Source organism: Lycorma delicatula, chromosome 2, assembly GCF_047948215.1.
Source record: "Lycorma delicatula isolate Av1 chromosome 2, ASM4794821v1, whole genome shotgun sequence".
In the NCBI taxonomy this organism is placed as follows: domain Eukaryota; kingdom Metazoa; phylum Arthropoda; class Insecta; order Hemiptera; family Fulgoridae; genus Lycorma; species Lycorma delicatula.
Genome location: NC_134456.1, coordinates 234,962,727 through 234,983,401, shown reverse-complemented (window position 1 = coordinate 234,983,401; position 20,675 = coordinate 234,962,727). Strand labels below are relative to the sequence as shown.

The window sequence follows — 20,675 nt, the reverse complement described above, 5'->3', positions numbered from 1 at the left end:
CTTCTCAAAGTGCAAACCAAACAACAGTACTTTTAAAATAATTTAAAAAATTTCCCTTTAAAACAAAAGCTTAATTCTAAATTTCATTAACTGTTATATTTTTCTAATATCATACCTTTATTTAATAATAATGAATATTTAATTCTGTAAAAAAAAAAAAAATTCAACTTACAATATAATCCATATCTGTATCCTTAGGTCCAGCGCTGAAATACACCCTGTAAGCTTTACATGCCTTTTGAATCTGCTCTTTTGTTCCAGTAAGTCCAATAAAACGAGGTGAAAATTCTGAAATATACTTCTTAATAGACTGAGGACTATCGCGATCAGGATCAACAGTTATGAACACTGGCTGAACATGTTGATCATCCTCGAAGTATTTGTCTAACAAAAAAACATTAAAAAAATGATTAAGTAAAAAATACTCTGAAATGTAAATATACTATTTAATATATTTACTATTAACGATTAATATACTATTTCTACAATAATCCTGTACTTTCTCTTTTGATAAGTTAAAAGATCAACGACTAAACTCACGTCAAGCTAATAACAGTAAAAATTTTGGGTGATCTTAGTTTATTCACTCATCTTCAAATCACTGAAAGAAAAGTAACTAATTTGACTACTTTTTAATACTTCATTTATACATTTGAGTGAAACCAGACAACCTTTTAAGTATGCCTAATAGGACGTTATTTAAGTTGCCTTAAATAACCTTTTCTTATTTTTCATACCAAATTTGGGCATTTTTAGACCAACAGCTTTCTAGTTACTATCATATTCTATGTAAAATTTACATCAGTAAGGAATTATTTTTGTAATTTAAAAAAACTGATATATATATATTTTGAAAAACTGAATAAAAAACTGTTTTTTATAATTTACAACCATATTATACGCCAGTATGATTGATATTTTAAAATAACAACTTGATTAATGATGATGACATTATATAAATGAAGATGATATTGTAAATGAAGTATAATTTTTTTCACATGAAAGCAGCTCAATGTAGCTGTGTGTCTGTATATCAATTCATAATTTATTGTAGACGAGCTACAATGGGTATTTATTACAGAAACCCTAAATAAATCCATAGAAATAATAAAGCCATAAGACACAAACCCTAAGAAATTCATTAAAAATAAACCCGTAAGTTTTAAAGTTAATTTATACCTATTTTAATTTAATTACCTAATTAATGTAGATGTCTTCTAAAATATTTTTAATTCATCCCTCAATAATATGTTCAAAAATAAATTTAATAAATATTGGATTTTTTAATGACAATCATTATGAATAACAACTATAACATCAGCTTTATTATAATTTTTAAATTCCATAATAATGCTTAATGACAAAATATACTGTAATATAATCTAAACAATATAATCTATCCATTAAGTTAAAAAAGTGAAAATGAATCAAGGTAATGTTGCCATTTAAAGACAAAAATTAAAAAAATACTCCCACTATTTGCTTCTATTATTTTTATTATTGGATTCAATTACTTCCAGTGTTAAATTACATCCATAATAGCAGAACAATTTTAATTTTTTATAAAAGATATGAACAACAAAAGCAATTCAATAAATGTTGTATAATGCTCCTCTTCACAGGTGTTGTATGCGAAACACTATCGTGTATTATTATTGTACTATTCCCTACTTAACAGAATAAACACTTGGCACACGGAATGCACTTATTTTAAAAATGGAAAAAATATTTATAAAATAAGTATCTGTGTGAAAAGTGTGTATTCTGTTAAGTAGGGAATAGTACAATAACACACGATACTGTTTCTCATACAACACCTGTGAAGAGGAGCATTATACAACAGTTGTGGAATTGCTTTTGTTGTACATATCTTTGATAAAGAATTAAAATTTTTCTGTTATTACGGATGTAATTTCACTCTGAAAATTAAACTTTTCCTTTTAAAACTAATTCGCTCTTAACATAGCAACAGTTATTTTTAAATAACATACACATTTTCTCATTCAGTTCATCAAAACAAACATATCAGTTGCAACTTTTTTAAATAAAATTCCAAACTGAAAAGAGCTGTTATTTCCAAAATGGCTGCTACTAGAAGAATACTAATAAAAAAAATACAGACTTTTAGCAAAGGCAATGAGAAAAAGATCAGTTATTTAGGTACTAAATTGACCAGAAATATTTTTGTGAATTAATGAAAAGTTTAACAGAAAACTGGCTAAAGGGAAACTTCACTGCACCAAAGGCGTTGCTGATTGACAAGCCTGTCGGTGTTTCATCTGTGACCTTTAAGGGCGAGGTTATCAAGAAACTAGAGGCAAGAAAGCTGGGTCTGCAGATTGTCAGCATTAAGGATAGTCCAAAAGACATAAGAATTGTGACTGATGATACCGAAACTGAACGTGAAATTCTACGTAATGTAGGGATAAATAATCCCATTAAGATGGTTGCTACCAAGCCTCTGCAGCTGCGAATAATTGTATACGATGTACCACGTGATCTGGGGGAGGAAGGCTTTTGGGATGCAGTTTGGTATTAGAATTTAGGGTACTACAATTATGACAAATTTTGTAATAAGTTTAAGATTATATTTTGGGCTGGCAAAAGAGACAGTACCATTGTACATTGTATTGTAGAGTGTGGCAAGAAGTTACGTAAAGAAGTTATTGAGAAGGGTCGGGTTTCGTAGATTTCCTATCATGCAAGATCAAAAATCATTTTAAGGTGAGTTGGTGCTTCAGATGTCTTAGGTTAAGGCATGTGGCCAAAACCTGCAAGGAGAAGAGACTGTGCTTGTATTGTTGTAAGGAAGGTCACTGTGCCAAAAATCGTACAGTCAAGAAGGAAAAGAGTCCTCCCATGTGTGAAAATTGTTCCCATGTTGGGAAGCCTGCTGATCATGATTGCATGTCGGATGACTGTCCTGCGTACAAGCACACACAGGACTTATTAATTAGGCAGATCAACTTGCAGATAGTTCGGTATTTAGATGATAGCTGTTTTTGTTTTATGTTTTTATGTATTTGAATGTAATTGTGATATTTAAATGTGAAAAGTTTTTGGAGTTGTTTCTCTCATTTTAGTTTTATGATTTAGTTTTGTTTCTTTAGTATTTTGTTGTAGGTTATGTTGTAATGTTTTCTCTTTAATGTTAAGTAGTGTCCTGTTGCTGTTAAGTTATAAGTTTTGTTTTTTGTGATTTTAGTGTTTTTCACTTGTTTTATTTGATACTATGTTTTTGTTGCTTTTGTTTTATGCTTCACTTTTGTTGGTTTGGTTACCTCTTAGTGGGTGTTGAATGTTTAGTTTGTTTTTGTATTATGATTTTATTTACAGTGTTGGTTTAGTGTAAGTTGGTGTTCGCGTTTTGTTTGGTTAGTTTTTATTTTTAATGTTAACAATTAATTATTGGCTTTAGGCTTATGTTTCAGGTACAGTGTTGGTCTTTTGTGGTTTGTAGTTCCAATTAGTGTTTTTGGTTACTGATCTTTGTTTTGATTAATGGTTTTTAGTGTATGTATTTTCATTAGTGTTTTTGTAGTTGTCAATTGTTTTAATTGGCATTTTCTTAGTGTTTAGCGTTCGGTGTTGCATGTTGGGTCTACTCTTCCATCGGGTACGTTGTTTTTTAGCTCAATCGAAGTAGTCTTGTTTAAGACTTAGTGAAATAACTGTTGTAGGATATGTTTTAGGCATTTTACACCAATGGGAATGTCACATGTGGCAGTTACCTTACCGGCATCCTGACTGAGATGAAATATGTCTTGAGACCCTAAGGGCTAGGTACGGAGGGGATGGTGTGGCGATTGGATCTGTCAAATGGTAGGTGTCTTCCCCTTTGGGGTCAGGATGGGGAAAAACAATACACCTTTTTGAGTATAACAAATTTGTGATAACAATACACCAATTGTTATCATTAATATGAAGTAAGCAATTACGCTAAAACCCATCTGCAAAGATATAATGCAACAGGTAAAGAAGAAACTATTGTAATAATTCTATAATACAAAATATTAATGATTACTTTTTTTAAAACCATTAAATAAATAAAACTACTACTCTACTACTACTACTACTCTAAAAAGTAAATTTCACAATGAAATGCTTTTGACATCGTAACTACTCTGTTAACAATAGAACTTTAGTTTTTTTACTAAAAAAAAATATTTAAATTGCATATTATAAACAAAGTTCAGATTTTCAAGTTCAATAGTTAAAAAAATTACTTATAATTTGAGTTTACACACTTTTAAAGATTTATCATACATAATTCTAATTAATGAAACAAAATAAGATGTTTTAATGGATAATTACAGTTACAACTACCTAAATACTTATTTCAAGTACTACAGTCAATCTGTTTACTATATATTGTCTGTTCTATATCTTGCCTTAATAATTTGACACCAATCCAGTTCAAAGCTTGATATATTGTCCACCAAGCTGGTCTAGGGTCTAGTGGTTAAGTTGTCATTGTAAATCAATTGTTTCAACAGCTGATTTTTGAAATCAAAGGTTCTGAGATTCAAATCCTAGTAAAAGTTAGTTGGTTTTATACGAATTTCAATACTACACAGTGGATACCAGTGTAATTTGGTGGTTGTGGATCAATTAACCACATGTCTCAGGAATGGTCAGCCTGAGTCTGTACAAGACTAAACCTCATTTACACATCATCCTTATCTGATTGGGTCATGGGGGAAGAGACTGCTTATTGTTCACTAGTTGAACAGATTGCCTCTTACACATCAGGAAAGAAAGAAAAGCTTGATAGTTACCAAATTTTCATTACAGATTAACAATTATGATTTTAATTTTCTTAACAATTGATTAATAGATAATTAAAACACTTTTCTAACCGCTATGGCATAGTAGTAGTGTATCTGGCTATCATCTGGTGGAAGTTTCTGGATTCAAATCGCAATCAACAGGAATGGCATTTTTCATACACTACAAATTTCAATTTCTCATTCCCATGCACCAGCTTCAAGTTTATGTAATGAACTAGCCAATCAGGGCTCGCTTCGCTCGTCCAACCATCTAGCAAGGGGACTCTGCCCCCAGCACCCTCAACACACTCATATCCTCATGTTTGTGAGAATATAAAGTATTTTACAGAAATATTAGTGTGTAGAGAACAATTTTCTTAACATTTTGGTGTTTTTACATTTAAGATAGGCTTAAGGAGTGAGTAGATATACAATATTTAATAGAAATATTTTAATGCTAGCCACATTGAAAACAGGGAATTGGCTTGGGAACGTCGTCTTCTTCGTTTAGTCTTGTATGTTTGTGTGCGGTTGTGTTAGTTGCCAGTCTAATTGCTGCTATTGGCGCAGAGCAGACTACGTGATGCGCTGGCCAGATGCGCACCAACAACTCTTTCCCACTAAATAAAGAATCCTTTTTTACTACTAATATTAACTAACAAAACCTTTCTTTTAACAATAAAATTAAATAAATAAAATTATCAAATAATAATAAGTAAATAAAAATACAAATAATTTCACTTAGAAATTAAATTAAATAATTTATGAATTAATTGACAATGGACTGTTTCTAGCCGGAGAGAGTCACTTGAGAGAGTTGGATAGAGTTGCTGTGCACAGATGTCCAGTGCACCACCATTGGCCCGCTCTGCACCAATAGCAGCTAAAATAAAAATGTGAGCACATACAGCAATAAACAAACCCATGCCCCATCCTTATTATGAGTAATTAATCAATAAAAAATATAAATATATACAATTAATAATAGGATCTGATGTAATAATAATATGATACATTTTTTTATTATTTAACTAAAGATTAATTATAAACACTTAAAATTTTAAAAACACTCAAAAGAAATTCATGTGCTCAATAAAATACTTTATCTTAACATTAATCATGTTCTAAAATGAGCATCAGCCATAAGATTTTATTAGCAAAATAATTAAAGAAATGTTTACCAAGCATGTTTGTAATATCAGCCATTTTCTCCATTTCTTCTGGGCAAACATCTGGGCAGTGAGTAAAACCAAAATAAATCAAAATCCATTTGCCATGATAATCTTCACTTTTTACAGGGTTTCCATCTTGATCAATTAATTCAAACTGTCCACCAATTGCAGCTTTACCCAAGGCACGTTTACGTTCTTTCAACATAACTAAAATAAAAATTACTTTTTTCAGGACACTAATTTAATTATTTAATCATCAAATAATGTAACAGATTGTTAACAAATTCACTTACTGCATGACAGCATCAATGAATTAACTCAACAGTTTCTAGAGAGACACACTTAACAGTTACAGTGACCACTTCTCTCTAGTATTTCTATAAAATTATAGATATGATATTGTTTAAAAAAATAATAAAGTAAGATTTATTCCAAAAGAATACCTATGAATATTTTCACTTAAAATTACAGAACATTAATCTCTTCATGGCTCCTAAAGTCTAGAAGTAGAAGCTTCTACTTAACCTATTCAGAGAGGTAAATCCTAAATGTACAACTCTGATAACATTTGAAAAATAAAGTTAAATAAATGAAATATTATATGTATATATTACAATAATAACTTAACCACCAAAACACATTGACAGAAAAACCCCCAAAAAAAACTAATACCAATAGTCGATTTTCACAGAATCCTGCATAATCAGTCTGTACCCAATTCTATAATTATGTCAAACAAATAATAAAAAACTTAAAATTTAAGTAAATGTTCATATTCATGAACATAGGAAGTGTGACATTTTAAATTTGCATCATGCCAGTAATGGCAATGGAGTTGTGCTGTTATTAAAAATTTTGTGGTTATTAATGCGTTTATGATTATAAAATTTTAAGTTTTTTATTATCTGTTTGACGTATTGTAGAATTATGTCAGACTGATGATGCGGGGATCTGCAAAAGTCAAATATTGGAATTAGTTTTTCTTGGGGTTTTTCTCTTACTGTGTTTTGGTGGTTGTTATTTTTGAATTTAATTAACACAATGATCAATATGTTGATGAATAAATATATATATATATATATATATATATATATATATATATATACATATGAGGTAAAAGAACAAATGACAGACTATACAACTCCATGACATTTTAAGGATTTTTCTTATTAATACTAATAAGACAAAGCATTAAACCAATGGTCAATTCATATTTACTTCTAACAACTCTTACATTCTATAATCCTTAAGGAATGATATAATACTACATATTAACTAATATGATAACTGATATTATACTACATATTTTAACATATATTAATTACTCTGGGAACTGAATTTGCATACACAGTGCAATGAGCACATATAGATGTACACATGCATGCACATGCACACACACGCGCATGCACACGCTCACACACACACAACATAAATCCCTGTATACTAATAAGTGATTTGTTGAACCTTCTCTTTAAATACCAACAGACAAGTAATGACTTTTTTCTTTTTTTTAATGTGTGCCACCCGTACCTCATTTCCCATGGTAAAATACAAAACGACCAATTAAGTACATAAAAAACATTCATAGTACTGTTAATTAATCAGGGATACTCAAATTCCAATCTCAGGTCTATTGCACATTTGTAATCGGATTACACAGAATATTTGCCATTAGTCACCTGTGTTATCATACTACTATTGCAAACTAATTAAACGTCATTTTTTATAACCATGGGTAAATCATGATTGCAATTAATGGTTAGGTTAGACATATATTTTTGGAAATCCATACACATACAAACATTCCGTAACAATAACTTCGCCACAAAACCTGATCTATGCAGTAACATCCAAGCAGCACTCAAAGTGGAGAGCATTTGACATCTCAAATATGTCACACTTACATCACCTATTAATACGTATATTTTTTGTTTTATTTATATTCCTATAAAATATTACTAAATTATCAACAATAAGTTCCATTTTGTTTAATCAGTCCGATACAATGCAAGAATAAGTATGATTATCTTTTTATAAAAATATGATAGTCATTTTTTACAAAAAATGAATTCAAATTTTAATCCACAGTCATCTCTAAAACCAACCTCTACAAAATTAATAAAAAAGATTTCTTTTTTTTACATAAACAACCAGTCCATCATTATACAGAATAAGTATGATTATCATTTTATAAAAATATGATAGTCATTTTTTACAAAAAATGAATTCAAATTTTAATCCACAGTCATCTCTAAAACCAACCTCTACAAAATTAATAAAAAAGATTTCTTTTTTTTACATAAACAACCAGTCCATCATTATACGTGAACATGATATTTATTATCATGTAATTATAAATTTAAAGATATTTCCTATTTTACATAATATTTATTATCTCATAACTGTCAATACAGATAGTGTTTATATTCATGTTTCCTTTCCTCCTTTTTATTTGTAAAATAAATAAAATTATAACTTCCAGTTTTTTTTTTACTCATTTTAAATTAAATAAAACTGTCTATATTCAGCTGGCCTTGTTAACAGTTGATATTTTATATTACTAATGTAACAATGTGTCTGTTCTGTATTGTTCGATCTAATTCCACTCTTCAGAGACTCAACATGTTCATATCATTAACGCATAACTAACTTTTTCTTTCTTTTTCCTGTTTAGCCTCCGGTAACTACCTTTAGATAATTCTTCAGAGGATGAATGAGGATGATATGTATGAGTGTAAATGAAGTTGTAGTCCTGTACATTCTCAGTTCGACCATTCCTGAGATGTGTGGTTAATTGAAAACCCAACCACCAAAGAACACCGATATCCACGATCTAGTATTCAAATCCGTGTAAAAATAACTGGCTTTACTAGGACTTGAACGCTGTAACTCTCGACTTCCAAATCAGCTGATTTGGGAAGACGAACGAATAACTAACTAATTTACAACAATGTCACATATATGAACTATAAGTTCAAAGATTATAATAAAAAATAATTTAGAATATAAACTAAATATGAACTTTTATTTATTTCAATGAACCAGTGGGTAACTAAATACATAGAATAATAATTAATCCAAACCAAGGTGGATGTTATTCTAACATAGAAGGAGCTGAAAATTAACCATGCTTCAACCAATATAATAAAATTACACTCAAATTTAATGACGTAATATACAAACCAGCTTATTAGTATTATAATCTAACTTCATATAAGAAAATAATTTTCAAATTATTATCATAACAAACTCTATCTAATATATTACCATAACCAAAAGCATCAGTATACACAACATAAACAGTTATGTTCATTTGTCTATTAACTTGCTTTCATATACACAGAAATATATAATCTCACACCTGTTCTGTCAATATAGTTCTCTAATCATTCACTACATACATATCTTCATTCATTCATTCAATAGATCATAACTTTTATAAAAACATTATAACAATCACTCAACCTCATATATATTTGCTACAATTATGAATTTGTATATTATTAAGAAACAATAGGATGTACATAAATTAGTTGTGATTCAATGTAGTAATTCTGAGAATTACTACATTGAGAATGCCACCAATATATATAATGTGATAAGGTAAGTTTGACTTATCTATTTATTGCGTATTAGTGGTTTAAATTTCATTATTTATATATATATATATATATATATATATATATATAATATATATATATATTATATATATATATATATATATATATATATAATTTTATAGTGTAAATGTAAACAGTTAAGAGTTTATAAAAATATCACTGAGGATAGGCTTAGGTCCAAAAGCGCTTTGATGGAGTAAAAGGTTAAAGGTAAGAGTGTTTCTCTAATTCTGTGCTTTGCAGAGGCTGAAAGAATATTATATTATATATAAAGATATTTATGTGCAGAGGAAAAAAAAGACTATAAAAAGTTTAACCTAAATAAATTAATATATATATATATATATATATATACCTGTTCAAAATGGACCCTGAACAAGACAGAAACCTTCCCATTTTGGGAAATAATATTGTTCCCATTAAAAAAGTGGAAAACTCAATGTAAATCATCCTGTATAATATGGAACCTCCACAACATGGAAATAAAGTCAGGCCCCCTGAATAATACAGAAAATGTACTGTGCATTCTATGGATATTAAGGAAGAAAAATTGATTCTTTTATAAGATGATTAAAAATGACAGTAGTCTGAGAAAGCTATGACAAATGTACGTGAATTGGCGGATGAACACGCAAGCAGAGAACAGCTATAATAGGCCATACACATTCCACAAAAATAATGTTATTGTTTACTATGTGACAATTGTATGTCTATGCTTCTTTTCTGTCAGTACTGCAGTCAGGTTTACTTGCTTATAAACTAGTCGTGTGATGTTGAGTTAACAACATTGATGTGTAAAAATGATTGTATAAAAATTAATGTGTTTTATTGTATTCTTGTGTATTGTGTCTGTATCTTATTACTGTACCTTACTGTACCTCTCAGTAAGCTACAAATTTAATTTAATTTTTTTTACAGTAAGGTAATTTTATAATTGTTTTTGTTTTAAAATTCACCAAAATGTCTCATAAAAACATTGCTTTAATGCTAAACAAAAAAGTTATTGAACTAAATAACAAAGATAAATTGAGTATATGTCAGTTAATGGACAAGTTTAAGTGCGGAAAAATTCAGATCCACAACACTTAAAAAATAGGAAAGTTAAGTACAAGTGTTAAAAGGAAATGGGAATATGAAAAAATGGTAGAAAACTATTGGCTATGAAGAAATAATCAAATTATTTGTTATGTGAATGGTTTGTTAGCAGCAGATCTAAACATTTGCCTTATTTTACAAAGTCAAGCTTTACTGTTAGCTAAAAAATGAAACAAACCTAACTTTAAGGCTTCTAATCTCTAATGGATGGCTTGAAAGTTTTAAAAATACATAACATCGTTTGGAATGAAGTTTGTGGAGAAACGAGTGATGTCAATAAGTCTGTAGTTAAGGGATGAAAGACAAAACTTTCTATTGTTGACTGACTAAGAACAAAAAGACATTTTTAACTGTGATGAAAGAGGAATATTTATTAGAACTTTGCCGACTAAAACACTAGCATTAAACTGAGAAAAACGTGTCGGTGGAAAGATATCAAAAGAATGCTTTCCTGTCCTTCTTCTGCAAACATGGCCGGGAACTTCTAAAACTCCTTATCATTGGTAAATTGGCAAGACCACAGTGTTTTTCTTACATTGATGTTATTAAATTCCGTGTCTTGGCAATTTAACAAAAAAGCTTAGATGACTTCTATAATGGAGAAGTGACTGAATAATTTTAATTCTAAAATGAAAATTCAAAACTGCCATGTTCTGTTATTCCTTGATAACGCAATCTTCATCCTCACATCAATTCTTTGAAAACAAAATAATTTGTTTTCTACCTAACATTACAAGCATCACACAATCACTGGATCAAGGTGTGATTTACACCATGAAAACCCTCTATAGAAAATGATGTTGCAATCAATTATTACAAAAATGAATGGTGTGTGGTATGAAGAGTGCTAATGAGATCACAAAATCAATTTCAGTATGTGATGCTGTCTACTGGATTCATATTACTGTAATATGTAATCAGCTAGAGGGTCTAAAGACAACCTCCGGTAAAGCCCCTCAGGGCTTGGAACAGAGGGGGTGGTGTGGTGACCGGTCACAAGGTGGGTGTCTTCCCCCTAACAAAATGTTTTAAAAAAGCTAAATTATTATTGCTTCCTGATGCAGCAACTGTAGTCTTAGATGAAGCAGAGGAAACTAAAAGAATTTTAAAAGATCTGAGCAGTATTAATGAATTTTAAATAGATGCTAATACATATGTAAACTCTGACAGTGATCTTGTAGTATTACAGCAACAATGTGACTGACGTAGGTAATTTTGTCAGTTCCACAGGAAGATAATGATGATATTGAACCACCAACTGACAAAGATGAAGAAGACCATACCAGACGTGATGATTCAACAAGCAACATTGAAGATCCTGTCAAAATAAACTCATACTTTGATGAACAAAGCTTAAGTGACTTACTCGCTGCAAGTAAAAACTGTACTGAATTTTTGGAGTATTTGTGTAAAGCACATATTTCTTCAGAATAGCATGCTGTTAAAGGAAAGACAAAGCAGATAACATCGGTTGACGTGAGGAAATCAGACAAATAATCACGATAAAAAAGTAACATAATCATACATACTGTATTTTTGAAAAATTGTGTTTTTATAGTTTTTGTAATTAATTAATGTAACATTAATCATGTAATAAAAGTATCCAGTAAGCAAACAAATTGATTTTAATAAATTATATACTGAATTATCCCATTCTAAGCATGACACATTATTACTTAGCACAAACAGCACTCAGTATGTTCATCATTACTGTCAAAACTGGATAAAATGGAAACCTGTACAAAATTTAAAAAAATTTGAACCTGTCAGTTTCCGTTTTGAACCAGTTTCACTGGTTTCATATACAAAGTGTGTGTATGTGTATGAAGAACGTTTTTCATTATTTTCACCAGTAGAACATGTGCTGAAAGTTTCTCCATTTCTTCATGGGACACCCATGAATATATATTTATTTTTTATTTTTTTCTCTTTAAAAAACAACTTAACACCCAAACACAATAAGAAAATACCTAAAGACTAACACCAATAGCACTGATAAACATAATTTTTATTTCCTTAACATATGATTTTAATCTGTATTTTCATGCTAAAATGAATATCAACTCAGAATCTTTCTATAACCCACCAATTTTGACAAATTTTAAATTTTAATTAAAGGATTTTTTTCATTTTTCAATGTATAGTTAGTACTTTAAGCTCCTATATTGTATTTTGTTAGCTCATTTTTTATAGTTTAACTTTGTTAACATAATTTGTAAACTACAAATAAACAATACTAAACAAAGAATTAAATCATATCACAGTCACATATTATGACATCATATCTAATACTGATGAGTGAGCCTTCATGGACAAGATTAATCACGTCTGTACAGGTCAAAACATGTAGCTGAAAACACAGCTGTGTTGTTTCTACTAAGCACTGGATTTAGGAATGGATTAATTTTGTTCAGTGTTACTGCTGTCTTAAGTTTGTTAACAGTGCAGTGTCATAACGCCTCGAAATTGTGTAAATGATGTGGATGCCTTTTGTTATGGTGAGTTTACTGTAAAATCAAATAGAAAAAACATTACACCTTTAATTAAAAAAGGCATATCATTTGTACTTTCAATGTAAAATTGGTGATCAGGATAAGATGTGGGCTTCTCATATAGTATGCACGAATTGTTCTGTATATTTAAGAGGATGGGTGAAAGATACACAGAAGGCTTTGCCATTTGGTGTACCTATGGTTTGGTGTGAACCAAAGGATCACGTAACAAATTGTTACTTTTGTTTAACAAGTGCGTCTGAAGTTTCTAAAGAATCTAAACATAATGTAAAATATCCTTCATTGCAATCTGCAATCAGGCCTGTACCTCACAGTGAAATTATTCCAGTTCCTGAGCCACCTGTGAATGTATGTTTCAAAAGCAGCGATGAAGAATCAGGCAGTACTGAAGAAGACAATGATGATTTTGATTCTGAATTATCTTCCAATAAGCCACATCTTAAATAATGAAATGATGAATGAAATGAAATAATGAAATGAGTACAAAAATATTCTTAGTGTTAACGAAAAATAATAAACAAACTGAATATTGATGAAGAGCAATATTACTTTGTTCTGGCAAGTCAGCATATTCTTTTATAATATTGATACTTTATTGCATGTTTTAGACTTTATGTATTGTTTGAGGTGAGAACGAGAATGCTCTTTCATGGCAAAAGTGATCCCCAGTGCCACAAGATATATTTATCTCTCAGTGATTTTTAGGGCAAAAGATTTATAATTTAAGGCAAAAATCAATTTTTCACTAAATACTACATAACTACTTAATATTTCAATAATAAAAAAAATGTCTAAAAAATATTTTTAAACTGTGTACTTTACTGGCTAATTTGTTGAGGATAATTAGGAGAGAGATAAAAATAGCTCGCATGGCACTCAACCTGTTAAAAAACCTTCCATAGCAGCATAGGGTCAACATATTCCAACCACCTTTACAAACACAAGTTTGTACACAAATCTTAATATTCTACACATAAATAAAAAAATACCACGACTTCAACTGAATAATATAGAACAAACAAATCACACAGGAAATGTTTGTTAAAGGTACAACTACAATTCATGTCAAACATCCTTTTCAACCACATTTTAAATATGTGCCATCTGCCTAATCACAAAAAAACTGTCAGCAATAATATCAGCTGATACCTATAACGAGAACAGTAGAATATGTCACTGAAATGGTTACACTATCAAAAACGTCATGTTAACATTTCAAATAATTTAAAAACACTGTACAAACAGTACAGTTACCGACTGGTAAAAATAAACATAAAATAATGTTGTTTAAAATTGATAAAATATTAATAACCACTAACTAACAAATAGCTCAGTCAAATACATTTTAACATTACATGTAGTAAATCTGACTAACAATAAGAAAGAGAGGCAAAAGAAATATATGATTACTTACGTTTTTCCTTTTCATTTTTTAGGTACAGCATAAATCCGAGAAAAGCACCCCCAACAACAACCGAAACCCCTAGTGACTTCCAACTAAAAGCTTTCGTCACAACAGTAAGCTGTTTCATCTTTGGTGGTGGCTCTGAAGGCTGTGAAGCATACAATCTGCTTAAGGGTAAGGCAGATATTTTTTTCCTTTGAATGGGCCGAGCCTGAAAAAATTTTTCAAATCAACAAAACACTTAAATTTGAATTAACTATTCAAAGATGAGAAATTAAAATTGTAAAGTATTACAATTAATTAAAATTAAAAATTTTTATTCCAAACAAGTTTTAGAACATCAAATACAAAGGTGAAGTAAAATACTTACTCCAGAACGTACGATATTTCTACTATTAACGAACCAAGCGCAATTCCTAGCAACTGCAGAAGCCATCGAGATTTACTTCTGTAGAATAGTTGAAAAATAAATAAAGTCGCGTTACTCTTTACGATAACACAACCATAACCTAGACAAATGCGACATAAACCGGCTTCTTTTCAGAAATCGTTATCGATAGTAAAACTTCGACGAAACGAACACTATCGAAATATTCAAATAACCGTTCTGATATTCGTGGGAAACATTTTGTGCATCGCATAGTTTAATTTATATTTATTTTTACCGTCAGAGTTTCGTTAAAATTCTCGTTTTGTTTCGGAAACTGTGGCTTAGTTGAGGAATTTTCAAGTTCAATGAAAGGAAGTTAAAAAATAATCATAATAAACCGACTTAATAAAAATAAAAACAAATACTATTCAATCCTTTAATTTTAAATCTTTACAAACGACTTATTTACCATTAATTTTCACTAATTTAAAAAATCTGATGTGGATACCACATAACTGCCTACACACAAATTACATACACACTTTTTTTTCTTTAATGAAAATTTCATAAAATTTTTATTTCATTAACTTTGATATTTTTATATTGTTATTATTGAATAATTATTTACTGTAAAACCTTTACAATCAGAACTAAATAACTATGGTATTTATGAATTATAACGGCGCCACTACGGTTGGAAGGTTATAATAGGTCTGTAAATTAATGATGGCTGTTGGAATCTGTTAGGAATAAAGTATAAACACAAAACTAGAAATTGAATTATTTATTCAAACCACCTACCTAACCCACAAAAATCTAATAGCTTCCTCTTCACAACGTGGAAGATCCCAAATTCTATGCATATTTACTTATAAGTTCACCGTTAATTTCATCAAATATTTTTATTTTATCGTCTTACTGACAAGTAGAATTTAGTTATTTAACTCGCCATCAGTCGCGCTAGGAATGGTCAAACTGAGACTGGACAAGACTACACTCATACATATCATGCTCGTTCTTCCTCTGAAGTAATACCTGAACGGAAATTCCCGGAAGCTAAATAGGAAAAAACGAAAGTGGTGAATAATTAAAAAAGGACGTCTCCGAAATTTCGCGTTCAAAATATTTCCTTTACTTCGTCCAAGGAAATTGAATAAATATTTTTAGTACTTTTCCACTATATAATTTGTTTACTTTAAACAGTCGGCTTTCATATTTTAGAATGATTCTAATGCTTTTTCTTACTTTTTTATTTCTTGAATATTATATTGAAAAATTCTTGCTGTTAACTTTAACTTTTCACCTCACATCATTCAACTCAATTATATCCACTCTTTTATTTTTATCTCTTTAAATTTTCTAACTACTTAATTGCAGAAGAGTCCTTAAATTCTGCACACACACACATCAATTGCCCCTGACATTTCATACAGTTAACACTGTTTACAGTTACTTTTACCAAAGACAACAGACATTTGCTATGAAACTGTTGCTAACAGGAGACAGGGACTACTTAAAGAATAGTTATCTAGCTCCTAATATTCGCTATATCCAATTTGGAAGGTCCTCCCAGTAAAGCACTTCTTTCATAGCTCTCAGATCAACAGATTGAAAGAAATTCAAACAAAAATAAATAACATTTTTAATTTCTTGATCACAAATACATACAGAATTTTTAAATTTCAAATATATAATTTAACCTTAATCAGAAGCATGTTATGGGATCACTTGACAATGAGAGCATTTTTAAATCTTCCATTTTTTATACATGATATAGTTTTATAAACATATTTCCACAAACACAACCCTCATTAAAAAAAAAAAAATAATGATTACTTTTACTATTAAGAATAACTAAGCATAAAATACTGAACTGAATTTTCTCGGAAAGATACGTATCATGTTTATTGCTGTAAATATACTTACATAAATACAACTGGATACCATACGATACACTCTTCAATTACATTTATCAAAATGAGTAAGTGAATCAAAAAGTGGTGAATGATTTACAATTTGTAGCAAAATTCAATTAAAAGTTATCTGTAGGGCTAGACTTAAATAATTATGAAGATATAAAGATATTTATAGAAGATATGGAAACAAAAGACCCAGCTTTATTTGATAGATAACCAACTAAGTGGTTTGGCATTTTTTTAAATCCCTAACTAGCATAACTGTTGCTGCATAATCCTGTAGGTAAGTCACCAGTGAACCCTAGTAAAGAAGTGGCTTCCCCTCCAGCAAGGAGGGGAACTTCAACTGTACTTCACAAATTCCAACTGTACTTAGCCAAGAAAGGAAATGAAATGAAAGAAGAGTAGAAGAAAGATCAACCTGTAAAAAAATTGCTTCTTATCAGGTTAGTCTGCTACTAAGACCAGTGCAATAAAAAAAAAAAAAAAAAATGATGAAATATGTCCAGTTCTGACAAAAGAAAATTATTGTATAAAAGAATCATGCTAACAAACAAATCTAACCAGACAAATAAAACTATTAAAAATTAAACGTAATGAGTAAATAAATATCTCATTCTTCATTAACAAATATACCTTAATACATTAGTAAGCTTACAATAATCAGGTACGAATTTAATATTATGTACAGCCCAAATTTAGGCTTACCATATTTTTTTGGGTCCAACACAGGACATATTTTTGAAATTACTTAAAAGTCTTCAGTTGTATTTTTCACTAGACATGACTTTTTTCAGAAATGGTTTTTTTGTTTTAATTACATCATAAAATTCGCAATACAAAAGTTCTGAATTAATTTTAACATTTAGCAGATTTTTAATAGTAGATATTGAAGGTCTACCTCTTTCTGCAGACCAAATGTTCGCTCTAATTGGAAAAACTCTCTTTCAGCAGATGTCCCAGGCAAAGACATCGCAAACTTAACCAATTTAGAAATATTGCAACATGAAATGTCAGTCTTTTGAAACACCTTAAAAATTGCTTTACACTTCTCTTCAATAGTATCTGGTACTTTTTCAGAACTTGAACCACAACCTACCCTTTGGTTTTGAATTACCTGGTTCAACAATGTACATTCATCAATATTTATGGAATCTTTTATAACTTCATTAACAACTTGTGTACTCTCATTCTAAATCAGAGCCGGCAATTTCATTTTTAAATTTACCTACTGAAACTTACTAACTTTATCAAAACTGGTTCTCCACAACTCTACAAAAAGTATTGGATACTAGAATTATAAAAATTATCTACGCTTGAGAAGAATTTTTGTTCCTGAACATCATTTTCTTTTAGAGTGCACAGTAATTCTTTGGCAGAAGAGGGTATAAATTTCTGGTTTTTCTTTTCTGAAATTGGCAAATTAATTCAGAATGTCTGAAATACTTTTGTTGCTGTGATACAATTAGCTTCCAATTTCAGAACTACATTATTAAATAAATGTAGAGTACCATATAAAAATTTCAAAAACAGTTTGCTTTCTAGATTTTCAAAAAAATCAATTAAAGATGTTGGTTATTTGTCACAAGATAAGAAGTATGATTTTAGGCCATTAAAAATGGAAGGAATTCCTTCTATTGCAGGTAAAAAACTAAGGAACCTTGTGCTGCTGAGATAATACTTTTTTGTAATCTGTTTCCACAAATTCACAGAACTCTTGAAGTTTCATTATTCTTTCTGTATATAAAAGAAAATATTCACAAATTTTTTAAACAATAACTTCTATGTCCAGGGGTAGAGAATCACATGCTGTTTGTACTGGATTGTGTACAATGTGGGCTGAACAACCAATTCTTAAAATAGGTCTATCTAAATCACTCTAAACTTTTCTAACACATTTTCATTCCCCTTTCTCTTCACACCACCAAAATTACTGGTATCAGCAATATAACAAACCAACTTTTCTTCAAGTTTGTATTTTTTCACACACTGCAAAAGATACCGAGTCAAAATTTAAGCAGTTTCACTAGGAATTTCATTGAAATTTAAAAGTTTAACTTGAATTCCCTCCTCCAGACTGAAATATCTTACAACAATTCAAACAAGTTTTATGTCACTTCTGTTTGAGCTATCCATCGTTACTGTTACATAATTAATGTTTTCCAAGGAATGCAACACATTATCAAATATAAATTGCAAAATAACGTTAACAATAATTGCCTCAGTTTTTGTTCATATAACTTTTTATCAGTTTAGTCTGATGTTTAAATTTTCTTAAACAAAAACAATGATGAGACAAAAAACGAATAGATAAATGATCAAAAATGTGTAGACAAGTTACTTCACACATGAAAACAACAAAGATATTGCCCCTGTTGTGTTGCCAAATGACTAAGTAAAAGGTTGTGGCGAGACCACAACCTGATTGACATCAGTGCTTGCTCCAAGGTCGGCCGAGAAATCACAGCCGTAAGAGAATGTTTAAAAATGCGATGTTGAAGATACAGGTCTAAAACTTAAAAAAATCCTCAAACCCCAGACATTTTTGCAACCTCGGACAGCACTAAAAAACCAGGGCTATCCAGGCTAATCCCAGACGTATAGTAAGCCTACCCAAATCCGAGTTCTAAAGTTGTAGTAAGAAGTAAATAAGTAGTATTAGCACACATGAATACATTACTGTTCATATTAAAAAAGATTGGTCAACTTATAATTAGCAGAATATTTCAGTCAGTTGCCTAGAAATCTTATTTAGTCTGGTAAGCAGCAGCTTACCAGAGACAATTCTAGTTTTATTAGCAATATAAACACAGTTGGTTCCTGCTATAAGTCACTGCATTCCTTCCAACTTCTCAGAGCTTAGATACCAAAACTCAATGGTCACAGTTAACTTGATATGAGACACCGATCATTACCAAAATGGCATAGTCATTCTTAAGAATAACAATATTAGGCTTATTAGGAAAATATGAGAAATGAAGTGGTTTCATAACTTCTTCACTGAACTAAATATACTGTTCTTATTATCAGCATGTCAATTCCACTAAAATATTGATGACATTCAACCCTAAAAGAGATACCTTTGGTACAGTGTGATTATAAAATGAACATCATTACCCTCAGAGGAAGTAACTATGATTAAACATCACTTAAACCTTATTTTGTGTCACAGTGATAGAAAGACTGGGACAGATAATGCAAAACAATAAATCAATGGTCCTTTTTGGACAGTATATTATACACAATACCTATTCTGTTAAGTGGGAAAAAATTAAAATTTAGAATCACCACAAACAGAATATAAGATTTTTTACAAAATTAATTTTCTAAAAAACATGGAATTATTTATTTACAAAATAAATTGAGTATTTTAATAATATTGTACTGGCCATGGAACTGCACATCAGTTTGTAAAGATCTTTTAGAAGCATACTTCATTACTTTTTTTTTTTTTTTTTTTTTTTTTTTAGTTACACATTTTGTTGTAATGATAAAAAGGTTAAATTTTGTTTTATTGTAACATAATTTTAATTAATTTTTTTTTTTCTAATAGAATCATATTTTATTAAAACTTAATAAAAAGAAAATCCACTCATAAGAAAACTTAAAACTAAGAAAAAAAATTAAAAAATAAAAATGATAGGGCCACTTCATTAGTAATAGAGATGACAAAGTAAGTTAAAGAGGACAAACTCCTAATAATTGCTTTTTTAACAGGCTTCAAAAAGGAGGAAGTTATCTGTATTTTATTTTTTTTTTAATCGAATGAGTATACTTTTGCAGTGGTCCCATATAGATTAAAAAAAAATCCAATG

The 20,675-nt window shown here is 29.8% G+C and overlaps 1 protein-coding gene across 1 annotated transcript in view; it reads right to left on the bottom strand.

The window, feature by feature from the left end:
• Positions 1-15,126, bottom strand: part of Scox (Synthesis of cytochrome c oxidase) — a 28,697-nt gene extending 13,571 nt beyond the window's left edge. The window contains exons 1-4 of the mRNA XM_075357402.1: positions 14,945-15,126; positions 14,584-14,785; positions 5,951-6,148; positions 173-384 (exon numbers count right to left, since the gene is read on the bottom strand). Coding sequence (XP_075213517.1) covers positions 173-384; positions 5,951-6,148; positions 14,584-14,785; positions 14,945-15,010 — 678 coding nt within the window. The 5' untranslated portion in view covers positions 15,011-15,126. The remainder of the gene's footprint in view (positions 1-172; positions 385-5,950; positions 6,149-14,583; positions 14,786-14,944) is intronic.
• Between the last annotated feature and the right edge of the window lie 5,549 nt (positions 15,127-20,675).